Here is an 18,661-nt window from a genome sequence, read left to right as displayed (position 1 = left end):
TGCTACTGTGGCTGCCATATTAAAGGGAATGAGGAAAGAACAAGAAACTGGAGTGACTTCAGGTTCCAAATGTGGAGCTTATTAAAGAACAGGTGCCACGTGCAGTAATAATTATCTGATGCTACACTTGAATTTTTATACATTGTATTAATTTCTAATTTATTTGGTCAGTAATATGCATACCATACAAGTTCCAGTCAGAGACTGTATCTACAAAGAGAGTGTGTGGTAGAATAGTCTCCACTTGCCTGGAAGAGTGTCATTTTGGTAACACTCAAGTAGCTCTCTTTCGTCCAGAACATCACAGACTAGATGAATGACGCTCTGTCCACCAGCCTAAATATGTATTCCCTGCAAGGTGGCTGCCTAATCTACCATCTACAAAATGCACTGCAGTTGTTCAACCAACTACTGTACATCACCCCCAAACTCAAAGCCACTACCACAAGGGGACAACTATCATATCCAGATTCCCTTCAAAGTCACAGTCCATTCTGATAAATTGTTGGTCCTTCAAAATTGTTTCTGCTTTTAAATCCAAAGAGCCTCTATTGAACCACTTTTGTGATGGATATTCACTATCCAGGGTCAGGAGGCTCTTTGCTAGACTCAGCTTTTTAGCACACCAGAAGAAACTGTTCAAGGTTCAAGATGTTTATTGTTAATTTTTCATTTGTATTACTTAGCCAGGCTCAGGAAGCCTATTGTTGACTTTACTGAGACTTCAACCTAATCAGAAGAAGCAGCATTGTCTGCTAACTTCAATCTCCTGCCATCTGACCTGATCAATGCAGTCTTACAAACATCACATGCAAATGAGTTTGTCATTAGATGGCTGTCAAAAGGAAGATATGAATATCAGAAGGCAATAAGGGTGAGGAAGAGTTACCGTGATGAAAACATATGGAATTTACTCCTCAGCCTCAACCAGTGGAGGATATTTTATATGACAGATGGCATGTTTATCTGCAACATATTGATATGGTTTTCTAATCTGTAGGAATTGTACTTGTGGTTTGAAATCCTTTGTAGATATTATAATCTGTTAGAATTATTCCTCAAAATTAATGAGTTCCATTTAAAATAAAATAATTGTGTTTAATTTGCTTCATTAGCTGGAAGTATCTCCTCCTTGGTTGGGAGAGTGATTATTAGCAGCTAAATCCCTGCAGCTAAGGGACTAATTAGTCTTATAGTTTGCCATAGTATAATCTCCATAAAGTGAAGGTACTTAAAGACAACTATTTGGCTTAAGTTTGCGGTTCTAGAACATGTACACTCATATCTGGTGGAAGTGCCTTCACCAGAGATTATACAAATTAACCAGCACTTTTTAGGAGTAATTTGTGATGGCATTCTCAATATAGGCCATATCCTGTTAATGAGTTGGAATACAATATTAAATCTAAATCTTCTGATACTGAAGACATCCGTTACTTTTATTTCAGATCCCTTGGCACCACCAATAAAGCAAAGAGCTAGATTCAAGATAAAGGATGCTAAGTGCCATCTGCGACCACGAATTAAGGAGAGGATTAAGGATAGTCTGAAGCAAAGCATGTCAGGTATGTTATAGTTTGATTATAACAGGAAGGATCTGAAGTATAATGAGGTCATGCTTCCAGTATTAAAAATAACATTTTTTGGCATAAACTATACTTATAAGGAATTTATGTTTTTGTTAGTGAGAACAGAGGTCAATGCTAATAAATTTCTCATTGCCTGCCATAACAGTCAAAATATTGATTGAGGTGGAGAAGTGATATCTGAAATCCAAAGTGTGATTAAAATGAAGGAAGAAGTTCAACATTAGTAAAGATAGTGGATACCTACAGTCAATGGAGTGCCCTTGAGCATCTGCCAATTTTAATTCCATTGCTAATTTGCCCATTATAGCAGAACAATCCATTACTACTGATTTGCAATATTTTAAAAAATCATTCTTCAGATAGAAGCCCCTTGACTAAATAATACACATTATTGAAGACTTTTTTTTACAAAGACCAAAATTTGTTTAAATGTTTTGGTTTTTCTCACTGAAATCAGAATTCCAAAGGGCATCAGCTTCTGGAAAGAGCTATATGAATTAACTCTATGCTGTAACTATTTGTTCCAATGACATCTTAATGACTGAAGGTGGTTTAAACTCAAAGCAGGCTTAACAGGAAATTTGAAAGTCAGCACTCAATTTTAAGTCTAGATATCACTGATTTAGGCCAATTTTCAAGAAACTATTATATGTATTTTTGATATTATCCAAAATGAGAAATAGAAAGGAATGAGAGATCAGTAAAATCAAATTGATAAGAGTGGTGAATTAGATCGACTGTCCAATCAAGAAACCCCATCATGTACTGAAAGATTAGATTGAGGAAGAGTAAGAAAAACTGAGAAAAAATGTGACGTTTTTCAAATGTCTTCCAAAAATGCATATCCACACTTCTTTATTTTTAATTTTCAGACCAGGGTTGTTGATTGGTGACCATTAACGGTAGGTGAAGGGTTATTGGGTCAGATTGTACCAGACCTGGCCTATGGCTGATGTGACCAGTGTGCCATGTGTCTCTCATAGGGTGCCCACAGGCACACTTAACTTTTGTAAATACAAGCCTTAGAGGTTCTGTAACCTTGGTGGTGCAACTGTTCAGTGGATTGAAAATACCATAATCCAGATTAATTTTTACCCCAAGGCAGTCTTCTGAAACTCTTGCCGTTCTGCTATTCCCTAGTGTCCAAATGACCAGGGATGCTTAAAAGCAGTAGAAAAACAGATCCCAATGAAGGGTCTCAGACCAGAACTTTGACTGTTTATTCCTCTCCATAGATGCTGCCTGAACTGCAGAGTTCCTCCAGCATTTTGTTTGTTACTCTAGATTTCCAGCATCCGCAGAATCTCTTGTGTTTGACATAGAACGTAGAACATACAGCACAGTACAGGCCCTTTGGCCCACAATGTTGTGCTGACCCTCAAACCCTGCCTCCCATATAACCCCCCACCTTAAATTCCTCCATATACCTGTTTAGTAGTCTCTTAAATTTCACTAGTGTATCTGCCTCCACCACTGACTCAGGCAGTGTATTCCATGCACCAACCACTCTCTCAGTAAAATACCTTCCTCTAATTTCCCCCTTGAACTTCCCACCCCTTACCTTAAAGCCATGTCCTCTTGTATTGAGCAGTGGTGCCCTGGGGAAGAGGCGCTGGCTATCCACTCTATCTATTCCTCTTAATATCTTGTATACCTCTATCATGTCTCCTCTCATCCTCCTTCTCTCCAAAGAGTAAAGCTCTAGCTCCCTTAATCTCTGATCATAATGCATACTCTCTAAACGAGGCAGCATCCTGGTAAATCTCCTCTGTACCCTTTCCAATGTTTCCACATCCTTCCTATAGTGAGGCGACCAGAACTGGACACAGTACACCAAGTGTGGCCTAACCAGAGTTTTATAGAGCTGCATAATTACCTTGCGACTCTTAAACTCTATCCCTCGACTTATGAAAGCTAACACCCCATAACGCAAAGGTAAGTGGAGAGGCAGGTTGTATTGAGGAAGAAGGGAGTCTGCAGAAGAACTTTGACAGATTAGGAGAATGGACAAAGAAATGGCAGCTGAAATATAATGTACGGAAGTGCGTATTCTAAATGGAGAGAAAATTCAGAAATCAGAGGTGCAAAGGGACTTGGGAGCCCTCATGCAGGATTCGCTAAAGGTTAACTTACAGGTTGAGTTGGTAGTAAGAAGGCAAATGTAATATTAGCATTCATTTTGAGAGGACTAGAATATAAAAGCAAGGATGTAAGGCAATGATGAGACCGCATGGAGTATTGTGAGCAGTTTTGGGCCCCTTTTCTAAGAAGTGCTGGTATTGGAGAAGGTCCAGAGGAGGTTCACAAGAATGATTCCGGGGATGAAAGGGTTAATATTTGAGGAGCATTTGATGGCTCTGGGCCTATACTCACTGGAGTTTAGAAGAATGAGGGGAGATCTCACTGAAACATATCAAATATTGAAAAGTCTAGATAGAGTGGATGTGGAGAGGATGTTTCCAAGAGTGGGAGAGTCGAGGACCAGAGGGCAAAGCCTCTGAATGGAAGGATGTCCCTTTAGACAGAGATGAGGTGGATTTTTTTTAGCCAGAGGTTGGTGAATCTGTGGAATTCATTGCCACGGTTGGCTGTAGAGGTCAAATTATTGGGTGTATTTAAAGTGGAGGCTGAAATCTCCTATGACATCAAAATAATAAATATTCTTGTTCTCTAGTGCACAACAACAGTACAGGATTGCTAAGGGAAGTAGTGATGAGCAAATGCAAATTATAGAGCATGGCTGACCTGAATTGCAATACTAATGGCCTTATTTCAGAAATAAATGGGATCATTGTTTGTTCATTTATTGAGAAGCATTCAATTTCTTCGTTATCTGTATTATTACATTTGCTGTCCAAGGTGTCAAATAACAGATCAGATTCTACACAGCTACAGTATGTGTTCGCACCTTGTCAGTAACACATTGAAAGGATGACAGAAGTGACTACTAACAAACAAGTTGCAGCAATATTTTCAGACAAATTTGTGAAAAGCAAGCCCAAGCAGTTCCTAGAAGTATTCTGAACTAAGGGATATTTGCAGTATTAAAAGTGTGCTCCAGATGGTGTCATTCATCAGTGAGAGCAGCGATGGCAGGTCCTCATCAATTGCCCAGCAGGTTATCGTGGTTATGTACTGCAGTTTATATTAATGTGCTCAGTACTTTAGAGCAAGCTGAAAGACAACGTCGTGTGCATTTTGAATGTCAAAGTCAATAAAGCTACTCAGCTAAAAGTTGCAAACGTATTTCCATAGTTCACTTAGAAATAAATACATAGTGTTCTTTTTTTTTCAGAGAGAGTACATTGCGAGTCCTGCAACTTAGATCAAGTCCAAAATGACTGGTATGATTAGGATCCAGTCTATCACCTGGCAAAGTGCCCATTTGGAATATATTTTAGGTGTTTTCAGGTTAATTTTTGGTGTCTTTAACCTAAATAGGTCCCTTTCAGTTATCATATGGCTTAGAAAGTCCACAGAAAGACTGCTATGAGTAATGAAAAATGTCATTACCCCTTTAAAGAGTGGATAGCAAAAGGCTTATTTGTATCTTTTATTCCAAACCTAACGTTAATTTATTCTGCCTTAAATTGTCATTATGGATGTACCAAATTCATCCAGGTCTGATGAAATTGCCTTTTAATTACTGTAATATATTATTATAACTCCTCTGGAAAGTTTTCATTTGCTCTTTGTGGATTTTAGAACATAGAACAGCACAGCACCGTAGGAACTCTTCAGCATACAATGTTTTGCCACCGAGTAGACCAATAATGTGATCAACCTAACCTTTGGTAATCTAATGTTATGTTCTGTTTTCCAGTCGACATTCAGAGCAATCTTTAAATTGTCACCTACATAGATAAGGCTAACATGGCAGGATCTGGCTGTGGATAATCTGATCGACTGATATTTATTTATTGATACTGTGCAGAGTAGGTCCCTCTGTTCCCTTGAGCCATGCTACCCCGGCAACCCCCAGTAAATCCAATTAACCCTAACCTAACCACAGGACAATTTACAATGATCAATTAACCTGCCTGGAACGTCTTCGTACAGGAGGAGGGGTGGGAACCGGAGAAAACCCAAGCCTTCCATGGGGAGAACATGCAGAGACTCCTTACAGAATAGAACTGAAATTGAACTCTGAACCCTGGAATGTCCTGAGCTGTAATAGCATCATGCTAATCTCTATCCTACTGTGGCGAGACTTTATCAACAGGGAAAGGTTGTGAGTGATGGTAAAAATCTTCTGAGGTGTATATATTTCAATGCTAGGAGTATTGCGGGGAAGGCGGATGAGTTGAGGGCGTGGATTGACACGTGGAATTATGACGTTGTAGCAATTAGTGAAACTTGGCTACAGGAGGGGCAGGACTGGCAGCTTAATATTCCAGGGTTCCGATGTTTCAGATGTGATCGAGGCAGAGGAATGAAAGGTGGGGGAGTAGCATTGCTTGTTAGGGAAAATATTACAGCAGTGCTCAGGCAGGACAGATTAGAGGGCTTGTCTACTGAGTCCTTATGGGTGGAGCTGAGAAACAGGAAAGGTATGGCCACATTAGTGGCATTGTATTACAGACCACCCAATAGTCAACGAGACTTGGAAGAGCAAATCTGCAGAGAGATAGCAGGCAACTGCAGGAAACATAAAGTTGTGGTGGTAGGGGATTTTAATTTTCCATATGTTGATTGGGACTCCCATACTGTTAGGGGTCTAGATGGTTTAGAGTTTGTAAAATGTGTTCAGGAAAGTTTTCTAAATCAATATATAGAGGGACCAACTAGAGGGGATGCAATATTGGATCTCCTGTTAGGTAACGAATTAGGGCAAGTGACAGAAGTCTGTGTAGGGGAGCACTTTGGTTCCAGTGATCATATCACCATTAATTTCAATTTGATCATGGACAAGGATAGATCTGGTCCTAGGGTTGAGGTTCTGAACTGGAAGAAGGCCAAATTTGAAGAAATGAGAAAGGATCTAAGAAGCGTGGATTGGGACAGGTTGTTCTCTGGCAAAGATGTGATTGGTAGGTGGGAAGCCTTCAAAGGGGAAATTTTGAGAGTGCAGAGTTTGTATGTTCCTGTCAGGATTAAAGGCAAATTGAATAGGAATAAGGAATGTTGGTTCTCAAGGGATATTGCAACTCTGATAAAGAAGAAGAGGGAGTTGTATGAAATGTATAGGAAACGGGGTAAATCAGGTGCTTGAGGAGTATAAGAAGTGCAAAAAAAACTTAAGAAAGAAATCAGGAGGGCTAAAAGAAGACATGAGGTTGCCTTGGCAGTCAAAGTGAAGGATAATCCAAAGAGCTTTTACAAGTATATTAAGAGCAAAAGGATTGTAAGGGATAAAATTGGTCCTCTTGAAGATCAGAGTGGTCGGCTTTGTGCGGAACCAAAGGAAATGGGGGAGATCTTAAATAGGTTTTTTGCGTCTGTATTTACTAAGGAAGCTGGCATGAAATCTATGGAATTGAGGGAATCAAGTAGTGAGACCATGGAAACTGTACAGATTGAAAAGGAGGAGGTGCTTGCTGTCTTGAGGAAAATTAAAGTGGATAAATCCCTGGGACCTGACAGGATGTTCCCTCGGACCTTGAAGGAGACTAGTGTTGAAATTGCGGGGGCCCTGGCAGAAATATTTAAAATGTCGCTGTCTACAGGTGAAGTGCCGGAGGATTGGAGAGTGGCTCATGTTGTTCTGTTGTTTAAAAAAGGATCGAAAAGTAATCCGGGAAATTATAGGCCGGTGAGTTTAACGTCAGTAGTAGGTAAGTTATTGGAGGGAGTACTAAGAGACAGAATCTACAAGCATTTGGATAGACAGGGGCTTATTAGGGAGAGTCAACATGGCTTTGTGCGTGGTAGGTCATGTTTGACCAATCTGTTGGAGTTTTTCGAGGAGGTTACCAGGAAAGTGGATGAAGGGAAGGCAGTGGATATTGTCTACATGGACTTCAGTAAGGCCTTTGACAAGGTCCCGCATGGGAGGTTAGTTAGGAAAATTCAGTCGCTAGGTATACATGGAGAGGTGGTAAATTGGATTAGACATTGGCTCGATGGAAGAAGCCAGAGAGTGGTGGTAGAGAATTGCTTCTCTGAGTGGAAGCCTATGACTAGTGGTGTGCCGCAGGGATCAGTGCTGGGTCCATTGTTATTTGTCATCTATATCAATGATCTGGATGATAATGTGGTAAATTGGATCAGCAAATTTGCTGATGATACAAAGATTGGAGGTGTAGTAGACAGTGAGGAAGGTTTTCAGAGCCTGCAGAGGGACTTGGACCATCTGGAAAAATGGGCTGAAAAATGGCAGATGGAGTTTAATACTGACAAGTGTGAGGTATTGCACGTTGGAAGGACAAACCAACGTAGAACATACAGGGTTAATGGTAAGGCACTGAGGAGTGCAGTGGAACAGAGGGATCTGGGAATACAGATACAAAATTCCCTAAAAGTGTCGTCAGAGGTAGATAGGGTCGTAAAGAGAGCTTTTGGTACATTGGCCTTTATTAATCGAAGTATTGAGTATAAGAGCTGGAATGTTATGATGAGGTTGTATAAGGCGTTGGTGAGGCCGAATTTGGAGTATTGTGTTCAGTTTTGGTCACCAAATTACAGGAAGGATATAAATAAGGTTGAAAGAGTGCAGAGAAGGTTTACAAGGATGTTGCCGGGACTTGAGAAACTCAGTTACAGAGAAAGGTTGAATAGGTTAGGACTTTATTCCCTGGAGCGTAGAAGAATGAGGGGAGATTTGATAGAGGTATATAAAATTATGATGGGTATAGATAGAGTGAATGCAAGCAGGCTTTTTCCACTGAGGCAAGGGGAGAAAAAAACCAAAGGACATGGGTTAAGGGTGAGGGGGGAAAAGTTTAAAAGGAACATTAGGGAGGGTTTCTTCACACAGAGAGTGGTGGGAGTATGGAATGAGCTGCCAGACGAGGTGGTAAATGCGGGTTCTTTTTTAACATTTAAGAATAAATTGGACAGATACATGGATGGGAGGTGTATGGAGGGATATGGTCCGTGTGCAGGTCAGTGGGACTAGGCAGAAAATGGTTCGGCACAGCCAAGAAGGGCCAAAGGGCCTGTTTCTGTGCTGTAGTTTCTATGGTTCTATGGTTCTAAATTCCAAAATTTAAGATACCCACTAAATCATTATCTGAGATTGAAAGTACGCCACAACGTATTCTGTTGCTAAATACCTTGCAGTTATATCTTGTCATGTAGATGTTGTTATTTTACTTTCTATGCTGCTTCTTCACTTTTCAAACTTCCTTTGCACAAAGGTGGACACTTCCCATGCACAGACAACTGCCATGTGACATTCGTAAATCTGAAGTGTGATTCTTCCAAAAAGCGGAGGCGTGGACGTAAGTCGCCATCTAAGGAGGTTTCGCATATTACAGCAGAATTCGAGGTAGAAATGAAGTCTGAACAGGTGACAGGTTAGTGGCTACTTAAATTTAAGATTAATCAGCCTCACAGCAATGGATTAAACAGCCAAGACCATTGTGGTTCATAGAAATTACATGGATTTAATGGAGAAGTCAGTTTCAGAGAAATCGATTTCATTTAATGAATGAGTAACACGTAAAGATACAGGAGCACCTCAGCAGATTAGACAGCATCTATGGAGGAAATTGGACAGTCGTCATTTTGGGTTGAGACCCTTCACCATGACTGGAAATAAGCAGGGGAGATTGCTAGTATAAAAAGGTAGAGGGAAGGGATGGAGGCCATTTCTCCTCACAGATGCTGTCTCATCCACTGAGTTCTTCCAGTGCCTTTGTGTATTGCTCCAGGCTGCCAGCATTTGCAGTCCATTATGTTTTTATTCAAAGTATTGCACTTTCTAAACATGGAAATGATCAACTGAAACCCTGCTTTTTTTTTGTAAAGCTTAATTTTCTGCTAAGGGGATTTATAATATTCCCTCAGAGAATTTTCAATCTGGTGTGTGTTTTTGTTTCAACCTTCCTTGGAGACAGTACAAATTGAGGTGTGGAAGGAGTGACAGAATTTCTGCAGGACAGGCTGTATAAAGTAGTATGTCTTCCAAGTTGCTGCTGTTTACACATACGAAAGGTTTCTTTTTCCCCAGATCTTCAAGGAATCACCATCAATGTGAATGCCCATTCTGCATTCTCGAATAGGAAGTTCAAAGTAAACTTATTATCAAAGTACATATAGTATTTACAACCTTGAGAGGCTGCCGTAAAACAAAGAAACCCAATAGGACCAACTAAAAAAGACTGTCAAACATCCAACATGCAAAAAAAATCGTGCAAACAGTAAAAATTAAGCAAATAGCATGCAGAATTAAAGTTCACAGAAGTCGTGAAGCAGCCAGTCATCACTGCAGCTGATCCAGGAGCCCGTTAGTTGCAGGCAGAGACACCTCATGAAGCAGTGACCTGAACAACCAACCCATACCTAACCTCCAGTCCTGTCTTCCTGACCTTTTCAATCCAGTCAGGTGCTTAAGTCGGTCAAACCTCCTCTCATTCCTTGTTCTCGGACCCGGGATGTGCTGCTTCAATACGCACTTGGGCCTGGGCCCCGTTGCTTTGATTTAGCCCATACCTGACCTTTCTAATCTGGCCCAGTGCTTAAATCAGTCAAGCATCTGCTTGTTCCTCACTCTCAGGCCAGGCTCTGTCACTTCAGCTTAGGAAACCAGAGAGAACAGTTTTTGAATTTGCAGCCAAATGTGCCAATTACAGGGTCAGATGTCTCTGAAAAGGCAGGGTGTCAAACCAAAGACGAGGGTCAGGCTGATTCTGCTCACTCTTCCACGATGTTTACTCCTGCCTCCGCGGCACTGAGGCTGTAAGACTGCTCCGGCTGCTCCGTGCTTTGTGTCTCCGAGCTTTGTGGCGATTTGCCGCTTGGTGTGATGAATTGAGACTGAGGCTATGGGCCTACACCGGCTGCTCCGGGCTTTGGGTTTAAGGACTCAATTTGGCTCTGAATGTTGTTGCTTGCTTTTATTGTTTACATGATTTGTGTTCTCTCTACATATTGGGTGTTGGTCTTTTTTTAAAACTGGGTTCACTTGGGTTTCTTACTTTGTGGCTGCCTATTGGGAGATGAATCTCAAGATTGTATAGCACATACTTCGATAATAAATGTACTTTGAAATATACTTTGGTCTGTTTGAAGAGTGACAATTTTGTTAGCTGTGCCAAAGTTGGGATACCTGTTGGCACCTTCCTTGAGAGACATCTTTCAAGTGACTGTGCAGTAAGACACCAAAAATAATGTGAGATGCAAAAAACCAACAGACTTGAGTTATGCCCAGGATTTCCTTCTGCTTTAGGAAAGAGTAACTTCCAGATATAGATATATAGAAAAATGTAGTTTTTTGTTATTGGTGACAAAATCAAACACTTAATAGGAAGAGCCCATTTCAAAAAGTTGTTAATACATAAGTTTGTTGTTGCAAATACATCTTAAGAATGGTTTTTGCTTAAGACCATAAGTGAACATTGGAGTGATAGGAACATTTAGTAGCAACATTTCCAAACTGATTAATCTGGTGTGTCAATTCTAATCCTGTGTCTGTGCAGTTCATGTTCAATCTAGGTGTAACAAGTGATGAGGTCACATGGCTGAACTGCTCACTCAAAGGCTATCGGATAAATATCTGCAAAATAGAAAATATGCCAGGAAGGCAAAAAACGTCTTGCCAGCAGCATTTTATCATCAATATCGCCAAAATAGATGTTCCAGACATAGCCATGTTGTTTGTAGGATACAGCTGTATACAAACTGCTCTTTGTACATCAGTGGGACTGTGCAATGACTATTTCAATGGCTGTAAAATTACTTTAAATATCCTGAAATTCTGAAAGATTCTTCTAACCATGTCATGCCAGTCTATTCCAGACTTTTGAGGCACTGTCTTGGGATAGGAGTTGGCCACTTGGAGTAACACAAGATCACAGAATGATCAAGGCATTGAAGGAGACCATTCTGCCCATCAACTACATGAAGACTCACCATAAGAGCAATCGAGCTGATCCTGCTCTCATCTGCCTCCATAGTCTTGCATCTTCTTTCCTTTTTGAAGTCCTATTTAGCTCCCTTTTGAATGCTAAATTCCAGTGCTTCCACTGCAAGCAAAAATGGTGCCTCAAGTCTTGACTATCTGCTGTACGAGAAACAGTAGACCCTCATAAGTTTTGCTATTTTTTGAAAATCATCTTCATTCTTGTTTTTGACTGTTCGACCATTGGTCAGCATTTCTCTCAATCTTCCTGTCTGGACCCTTCTGATTTTAAGTAACTCCATCAGATCCTTTTGCCACCACCCTACCACAGAATTGCAACCTTCAGCAACCTGGCTTCAATCTTGATCTCAACGGTGCTCTATAAAGAGCTTGGACTGTACATTCTCCAGAAACCACATGGGTTTTCCCTCGGTACTCCGGTTTCCATCCACATCCCAAATGCACGTGGGTTGGTAGATTATTTCGCTGTTACTTGCCGCCAGCATATCAGGTAGAATCTGGAGGGAGATGATGCAAATGCCAGGAGAGTAAAGTGGAATTTATGTAAGATTAGTGGAAAGAGCTGCTGGATGGTTGGTACTGACTTAGTGGGCCAAAGGAGCTGTTTCCATTCTGTATCTCGCTGTGAATCCTGTTTCTCCAGCCCATCCTCATAACTCAATCCCTCATTCCAAGAGTTGTTATTAATTAATCTCTTCTTCACGCTCTCTGAAGGTTTAAAAATGATGAAATACAAAGATAAGGTAGATAGTAAAAGTCTTTTCCTTGCGTAGGGGAGTCCAAAACTGGGGGAGAGAGTGCATAGATCAAGGGTGAGAGGGTAAAGAATTAAAAGGGACCAGAGGGGCAACTTTTTCATGCAGAGGGTGTGAGTATGCTGAATGAGCTGCTAGAGGAAGTGGTTGAGGCAGATACAACAGTATCATGTACGAAGCACTAAGGGAGGTACATGGAGGTGCAGGACTCAGAAGCACATGAACACAGGAAATTAGGGTTAGCGGTTGGCATGGACTGGATGGGCTGAAGGGCCTGTATCCGTGCTGTGTTGTTCCACGAATATATGTACATCCTGGTAATCAGAATAGGAAGCAAATCACTTTTTCTTTAATGAAGAAATTATGATAGGATTCTGTGGCTCTAATGTAGCCGTGCTGTAATGCTCTTGACTTCACATCTGACATAGTGATGACTGAACCGGTAAATTTTTATAAATGTCAGTTGTGAATTTCTTCCTTTTGTACTCTTCCCCTCTCTCGATGTAAAGCTTCAAGATTCAGTTTTTCTTTTGTCATGTGTACATCGAAACATAAAGTGAAATGTGTCATTTGCATTAACAACCAACACACCCAGGATCCCATCTTTCTTCACTGCATTCTCAAACTGCTCTGGAGAAAAGACTGGTACCACGGATTGTGCAGAAATATCCCCAGATTTCTCTTTTCTTGATCCCATTCTGAATTATGCCCTCTGTTTTACATTGCCTTCTATCGGTCCTCATACCAAAACGTACCTCTTTATCTTTCTCAGTATTAAACTTCACCTGCCACCTAACCACCCATACTGCCAGACTATGGATACGTCCTAGAAGTTTGCAGATTAGAAACTGTGCCCTGTTCACCTCTGGTCAGTTATTAATAAAGGATGATTCCCGTGTTGATCCTAGGATTGGGCATGAAAATGCCCAGTGGATAAAATTGATGGTGAATAGTTCTGTTCTTTATTTAGTAATTCAGTTCTGAATGTTATTTGCTTATTTTCATTGTTTGCACAATTTGTTCTTTTTTTGTTTGCACATTGGCTGTTTGACAGTCTTTTTTTTAAAAGGGCTGTATTGGGTTTCTTTGTTGTGTGGCTGCCTGTAAGGAGATGAATCTCAAGGTTGTATATGGTATACATACTTTGATAATAAATGTACTTTGAACTTTGAACTTTGGAAGGAAACAGAAAACCAAGAGTGTGAAGATAGATTTGTGAACTATGTACAAGCATAATTCTTGGGTTTTAATTTAATTTTCTTTAACTTGAAATTCTGTGATAAAAGAATTTACCCGTGTAATCATCAGATGTTTGAGTGTACCCTTGAAAATAGTAATTCACAAACGTTTTAATGAGCCACCTAAAAGCAACCTGCGGGGTTTTTATTTCCAGTGCCCTTTTCAAATGTCAAAACCCTGAGATGCTGAGATAGCTCCAAGATTTCACCCTCGAGCGGGCACCATAATGATACCCTTCTCCACTGAAAGGGAGGGGCTTGAAGAGCAAGTTCCGCTCGAGAGTAATTTTTCCTCATTGTACGGCCTTTTCTCTTCATTCATTTCTGTCACACCAAATCATTGATCAAACTTTGTTTTGCTTATGGGGATGTTTTTCTTGCAGTTGCTGAGCACTGCACTATTCCACGTTGACCTCTGCTCTTGTCCTCAAGGTCCTACCTGGAGCTTACAAACTTACATTTTTCTTGTTGCAGAGACTTGCAGAATGGAGAACTGAGAGAAATAGTTCCTTTCCTCATTGTTTCCATTTAGCACAAGTAAATTTGTTTTTCATTATAAAATTAAACATAAAGATAAGAAAATATGAAATATCTATAGAGCAAGTGCCAGAAAACTATAAAATAACCAGTGTTGCTCTTTTATTTAAGAAATTACAAGCTGGTGAGTGTTACGTCAGTGGTAGGGAAATTATTGGAGCAGATACTTGTGAACAGGATTTCCCTGTATTTCATAAAGCATGGACTTTTTAGGGATAATTTCTGTGGCTTTGCATGAGAGGACGTATTTCAAAAATTAATTGAGGCATTTTTTGAGGGGGTGATGAAGAGGATTGATTAGTGTAAGGCAATGGAATATGCCTACATCAAGTTTAGGAAAACATTTGACAAGGTCCTCCATGGTAGGCCTGTCCAAAAGATTGAGTCATGTGGGATCTACAGTGAATTGATAAAATTAGAAACAAAATTGGAGATCCAGGTTTCTGGTGAAGAGGTACTTTTCTGATAGAGATCTGTGACCAGTGATATTCAGCATGGATCAGTGCAGGGATCTCTGTTTGTAATAAATGATTTGGATGAAAAGTAGATAGTCTCATAAGTTCAGTTATAAAATACATGAAAATTGTTAGAGGAGTGAATGGACAGGATGGTTATCAAAGGATTGAGAAGGATATAAATCAGTTAGAAAATTGGGAGGAGAATTGGCAAATAAAGTTTAATCAGGACGAGTATGAGGTGTTACATTTTGGGAGATCACATGCAAGAGAAAAGCAGACAGCAAATGGCAGGACACTTCGGAGCATTTATGTACAGCGGGATCTTAAGGTTTGTCCATTGTCCCTTGAAAGAGGCAGCACAAGTGGATGGGATTGTAAAGGTGGCATAGGACATGCTAGCCTTCATTGGTCAAGGCATTAAATATAAAAGTCGGAAGTCATGTTGCAATTGTATAAAACATTAGTTAGCCTACGTGTGGAATATTGTGCACCTTTCTGGCTGCCAGAAAGATGTGGAAGTTTAGAAGGGGGGTGCAGAAGAGGCTTACCAGGATGTTTCCTAGGTCAGAGTGTTTTAAGGACTGGTTGAAACAATTTGGCTAAGGTGTGACTTGACAGAAGTATACAAAATTATGAGAAATATGATGGGCCAAAGGGCATGTAGCTATATTGTGCTCTTCTGTATCTCACCCTTTCTGGTATTTTGCTTCAACCACTTCCAAAGAAGATTGTATGAAATTTAATCTACCACAGATACTGACTAATTTGCTTCTGTTGTAAAAGAAATTTGCAAAGCCCTGCAAAACAGGTGGTTGCTCTTTTCCAAAAGACTTTCAATGCATAGGTCTTTTTTTTTCTGTGATATTTACTGGAGTTAAAGAAAAATCTAAAACTGGAACAAAATCCTATCAAAATCTCTTCATGATAATGTTGTCCCTGCCTCAACCATTTCCTCCGGCAGCTTGTTCTATATACTCACAATCCTCTGTGTGGAAGAACATGCCTCTCGGGTCCCTTTTAAATCTTCCCCCTCTCACCTAAACCTATGACCTCTACCCTGGGGAAAGGACTGTTAGCATCCACCTTATCCTTGTCTCTTATAATTGTAAATGCTTCTATACATTCTACTCTCATTCTCTGACATTCCAAGGATTAAAGACCTATACTGGCCGACCTCTCTTGATAATTCAGGCCCTCTCGTCCTGGCAACATTCTAGTAAATCTTTTCTGCGTTCTTTCCAGTTTACATGAATATGGTCAATTGACATTGTGTTACTGAGCAGCAAGCTACCATTTAAGATATTTTCCTTTTGTGTACTATTAGTATTTTAACCCTAGCAGAAGCATTTAGAATAAATACAATTAAGGGATTCAGAGGGCGTAAAGAGCAAGGGGATGTCTCAAGCAGATAGGAAGAAAAAAATCACCATAATATCAGAATTTTGTTTATTATTACTGACATAGGTTGTGAAATTGGTTATTTTGTGGCAGCAATACAGTGCAAGACATAGAAAAATTACTATGGGTTACAATTTAAAAAACTGCAAAAGAGGAACAGTGAGGTAGTGAGTAACTGTTCATCAGCTCATGGACTGTTCAGAAATGGCAGAGGGGAAAAACTGTTCCTAAAATATTGACTGTGTCTTCAGGCTCCCATACTGTACCTCCTCACTGATGGTAGGAATGAGAAGAGATAGATCAATAGATAAGTATATACTTTATTGATCCCAAAAGAAATTGCAGCATCACAGTAGTATTACAAGCACACAGATATACAAGTATCAGAAGAGAAGTAAAAAAGAATAAAAAGTAAAGTACCTCAAACAGTCTGACGGGAGGGGTCATCACTTCCCCGACTACAGGTTGACTCATTATAGAGCCTAATGGCCGAGGGTAAGAATGACCTCATAAAGCACTCCTTGGAGCAGCGCATTTGTCTTAGGGCATGCTCCGGATGGTACGAGTCCTTAATATTATTGTTAAGTAATTGGGATAGTATGAGGGGAAGTCTGTTCTGGACCCAATCATGATAAGGCTTCTAAATGAAAAGAAAGACCATACATTTTGCCATTTTAGAGCTTTATATGTTGTGAGCAGTGGCTCTTGGCCCATCCCACTCCAATGTTTATTAATCTGGGCCCCCTCTCAGCATTTCTTGCACCTTTTATATGGAGGGGCTCCAGGAAAATAGCATGTAGTGGACAGATAGCATACATGTTCATATAGTAATGATCAATCACTTGCCAACTGGTAGGTGGACACATTGTATCGAGGGATCAAGGTTGCCTTCAGTTAGTGAAAACTGATCATCTCACTGCTCTTGGGATCCAGCTATTTTTGATGTTTTGGCTATCGTTCAGTTTGCAGTTGTTTCAACCATCTCAAGCATGGAAGTGGGTTCTCGTCACAACTGAAGTTAATTTGCTGATTTTCAGGACTCTGTCGTTTTAGGTGTGAGATGTAAACTTGATCTTACTATTTACACATATATGTATAATGTATATTTTTTGTTGTTTTGTCAGTATCTACCATTGTCAAAAACATTTATATCAGAGATTATAACGGAAATCTCTTCCTGAGAAATGACTGGTAGGCTGCCCCTTGGTTATTCTCAATATTAGCTTAAGTGCAGTTCTAAAGTTTTTAATGATGTTAAAGGGGAAAACAAAAAAAGATGTTGTGCAAGAAAATTCACTTAGATTTTAGTTAGAAAAATGGTGAAAAGGAATGCAAAGATTAAAATTGTGTATGTTAGCACGAATATGAATTAGCCTGGGAACAGAATGCACTTTCTGGAAAACAAAAGCAACTGTCTGCTATTGAGACACCCAGCTGAGAAATGGCATTTAGTTGTGTGGACTCTGCATTTTGTTTTCAGGGTAATGGTTCGGCATGTGGCAATTAGAGTCCTAATGTCCCAATGAGTTCAAACTGATAAATATTCTGTGGGTTTCAGGCATATGATTGGTTGAGCTCACAAATTTTCACAAACAAGTCTCCAGCACCCCCTGTCGATGAGTCAAGGGATTGCATTATTGGAAACAGAAACTTGCTTGAAGAGGAATGCAATAAAATTATGTATCAAAATCAAGCAGTTCTCATGAAAAAGCAACCCTGAAAAGTATATCTAAATCTGTTTCATGTAATTTCCCTCATATTTTCCCATGCCAGCTTGAATGCTTCCATTTCAAATGTTTGTTGGCTTTTCTTTTAAAAGCCATTTATTACATGCATGGTTATTTACAGAAGGAAAATGGGCCATTTGGCACAAATGGTCCATCCCTGTGTTTAACATGGGCTTCCTTCCATCCCTATTATCCAACCAAGTTACATGTGTTTTCAATGAGTGATTCCTTAACCTCACATTTTTGAGAATTATTTCAGTATATATACACAATCTTTCCCATTATTCTTATTTTAAAATTTTTATTTATTTAGAGAAACAGTATGGAATAGGCCCTTCCGGCCCTTTGAGTTGCACCAACCAGCAACCCCTGATTTAACCCTATACTAAATGATGGTGATCTATTAACTCACTAACTAGTAAGTCTTTCTAATGTGGGAGAAAACCAGAGAACCCAAAGAAAATCCACACATTCCACGAAGAGGATGTACAGACTCCCCACAAATGACGTCAGAAATGAACCCTGATCTCTCAACGCCCTGAGCTGTAATTGTATCGTGCTAACCGCTATGCTGTTATTCAAAATGCTAGCCAGATCTGATTTTGCATAGGAGAGAAAATACTTCACTCAACTCGATTATAATCCCAGACAAGTAATGGTTCAAAGGGGGATGGTTGATACTGCACCAACGTAGAGGGAAAAGCAACTTACATAAACATCCAGCAATATATGCTGGCTGGTGGTGTGGTGGCATCAGCACTGGACTTTGAGGTGAATGGTCCTGAGTTCATATCTGGCCGGCTCCTTGCATGCTTTCTATCCATGCTAGGTTGACCGTTGACCTAGCAACTTTGTGTCTTAAAAATGAACAGTCAAAATGCTACAGAAATGGCAAATCTGACTACAGAAAATGAACAGCAACAACAATCCACCAA

General features: G+C 40.0%; 1 protein-coding gene across 2 annotated transcripts in view; it reads left to right on the top strand.

The window, feature by feature from the left end:
* scube1 (signal peptide, CUB domain, EGF-like 1) overlaps nt 1-18,661 on the top strand; it is a 273,608-nt gene that overhangs the window by 234,808 nt on the left and 20,139 nt on the right. For both annotated transcript variants that reach the window (XM_063058118.1, XM_063058117.1), the window contains 2 exons: nt 1,449-1,565; nt 8,888-9,046. In XM_063058118.1, the coding sequence (XP_062914188.1) occupies nt 1,449-1,565; nt 8,888-9,046 (276 nt within the window). The remainder of the gene's footprint in view (nt 1-1,448; nt 1,566-8,887; nt 9,047-18,661) is intronic.

Source organism: Mobula hypostoma, chromosome 9 (assembly GCF_963921235.1).
Source record: "Mobula hypostoma chromosome 9, sMobHyp1.1, whole genome shotgun sequence".
In the NCBI taxonomy this organism is placed as follows: Eukaryota; Metazoa; Chordata; class Chondrichthyes; order Myliobatiformes; family Myliobatidae; genus Mobula; species Mobula hypostoma.
The sequence above is the reverse complement of the archived record's forward strand: the minus strand, read 5'-3'. Positions and strand labels throughout refer to the sequence as shown.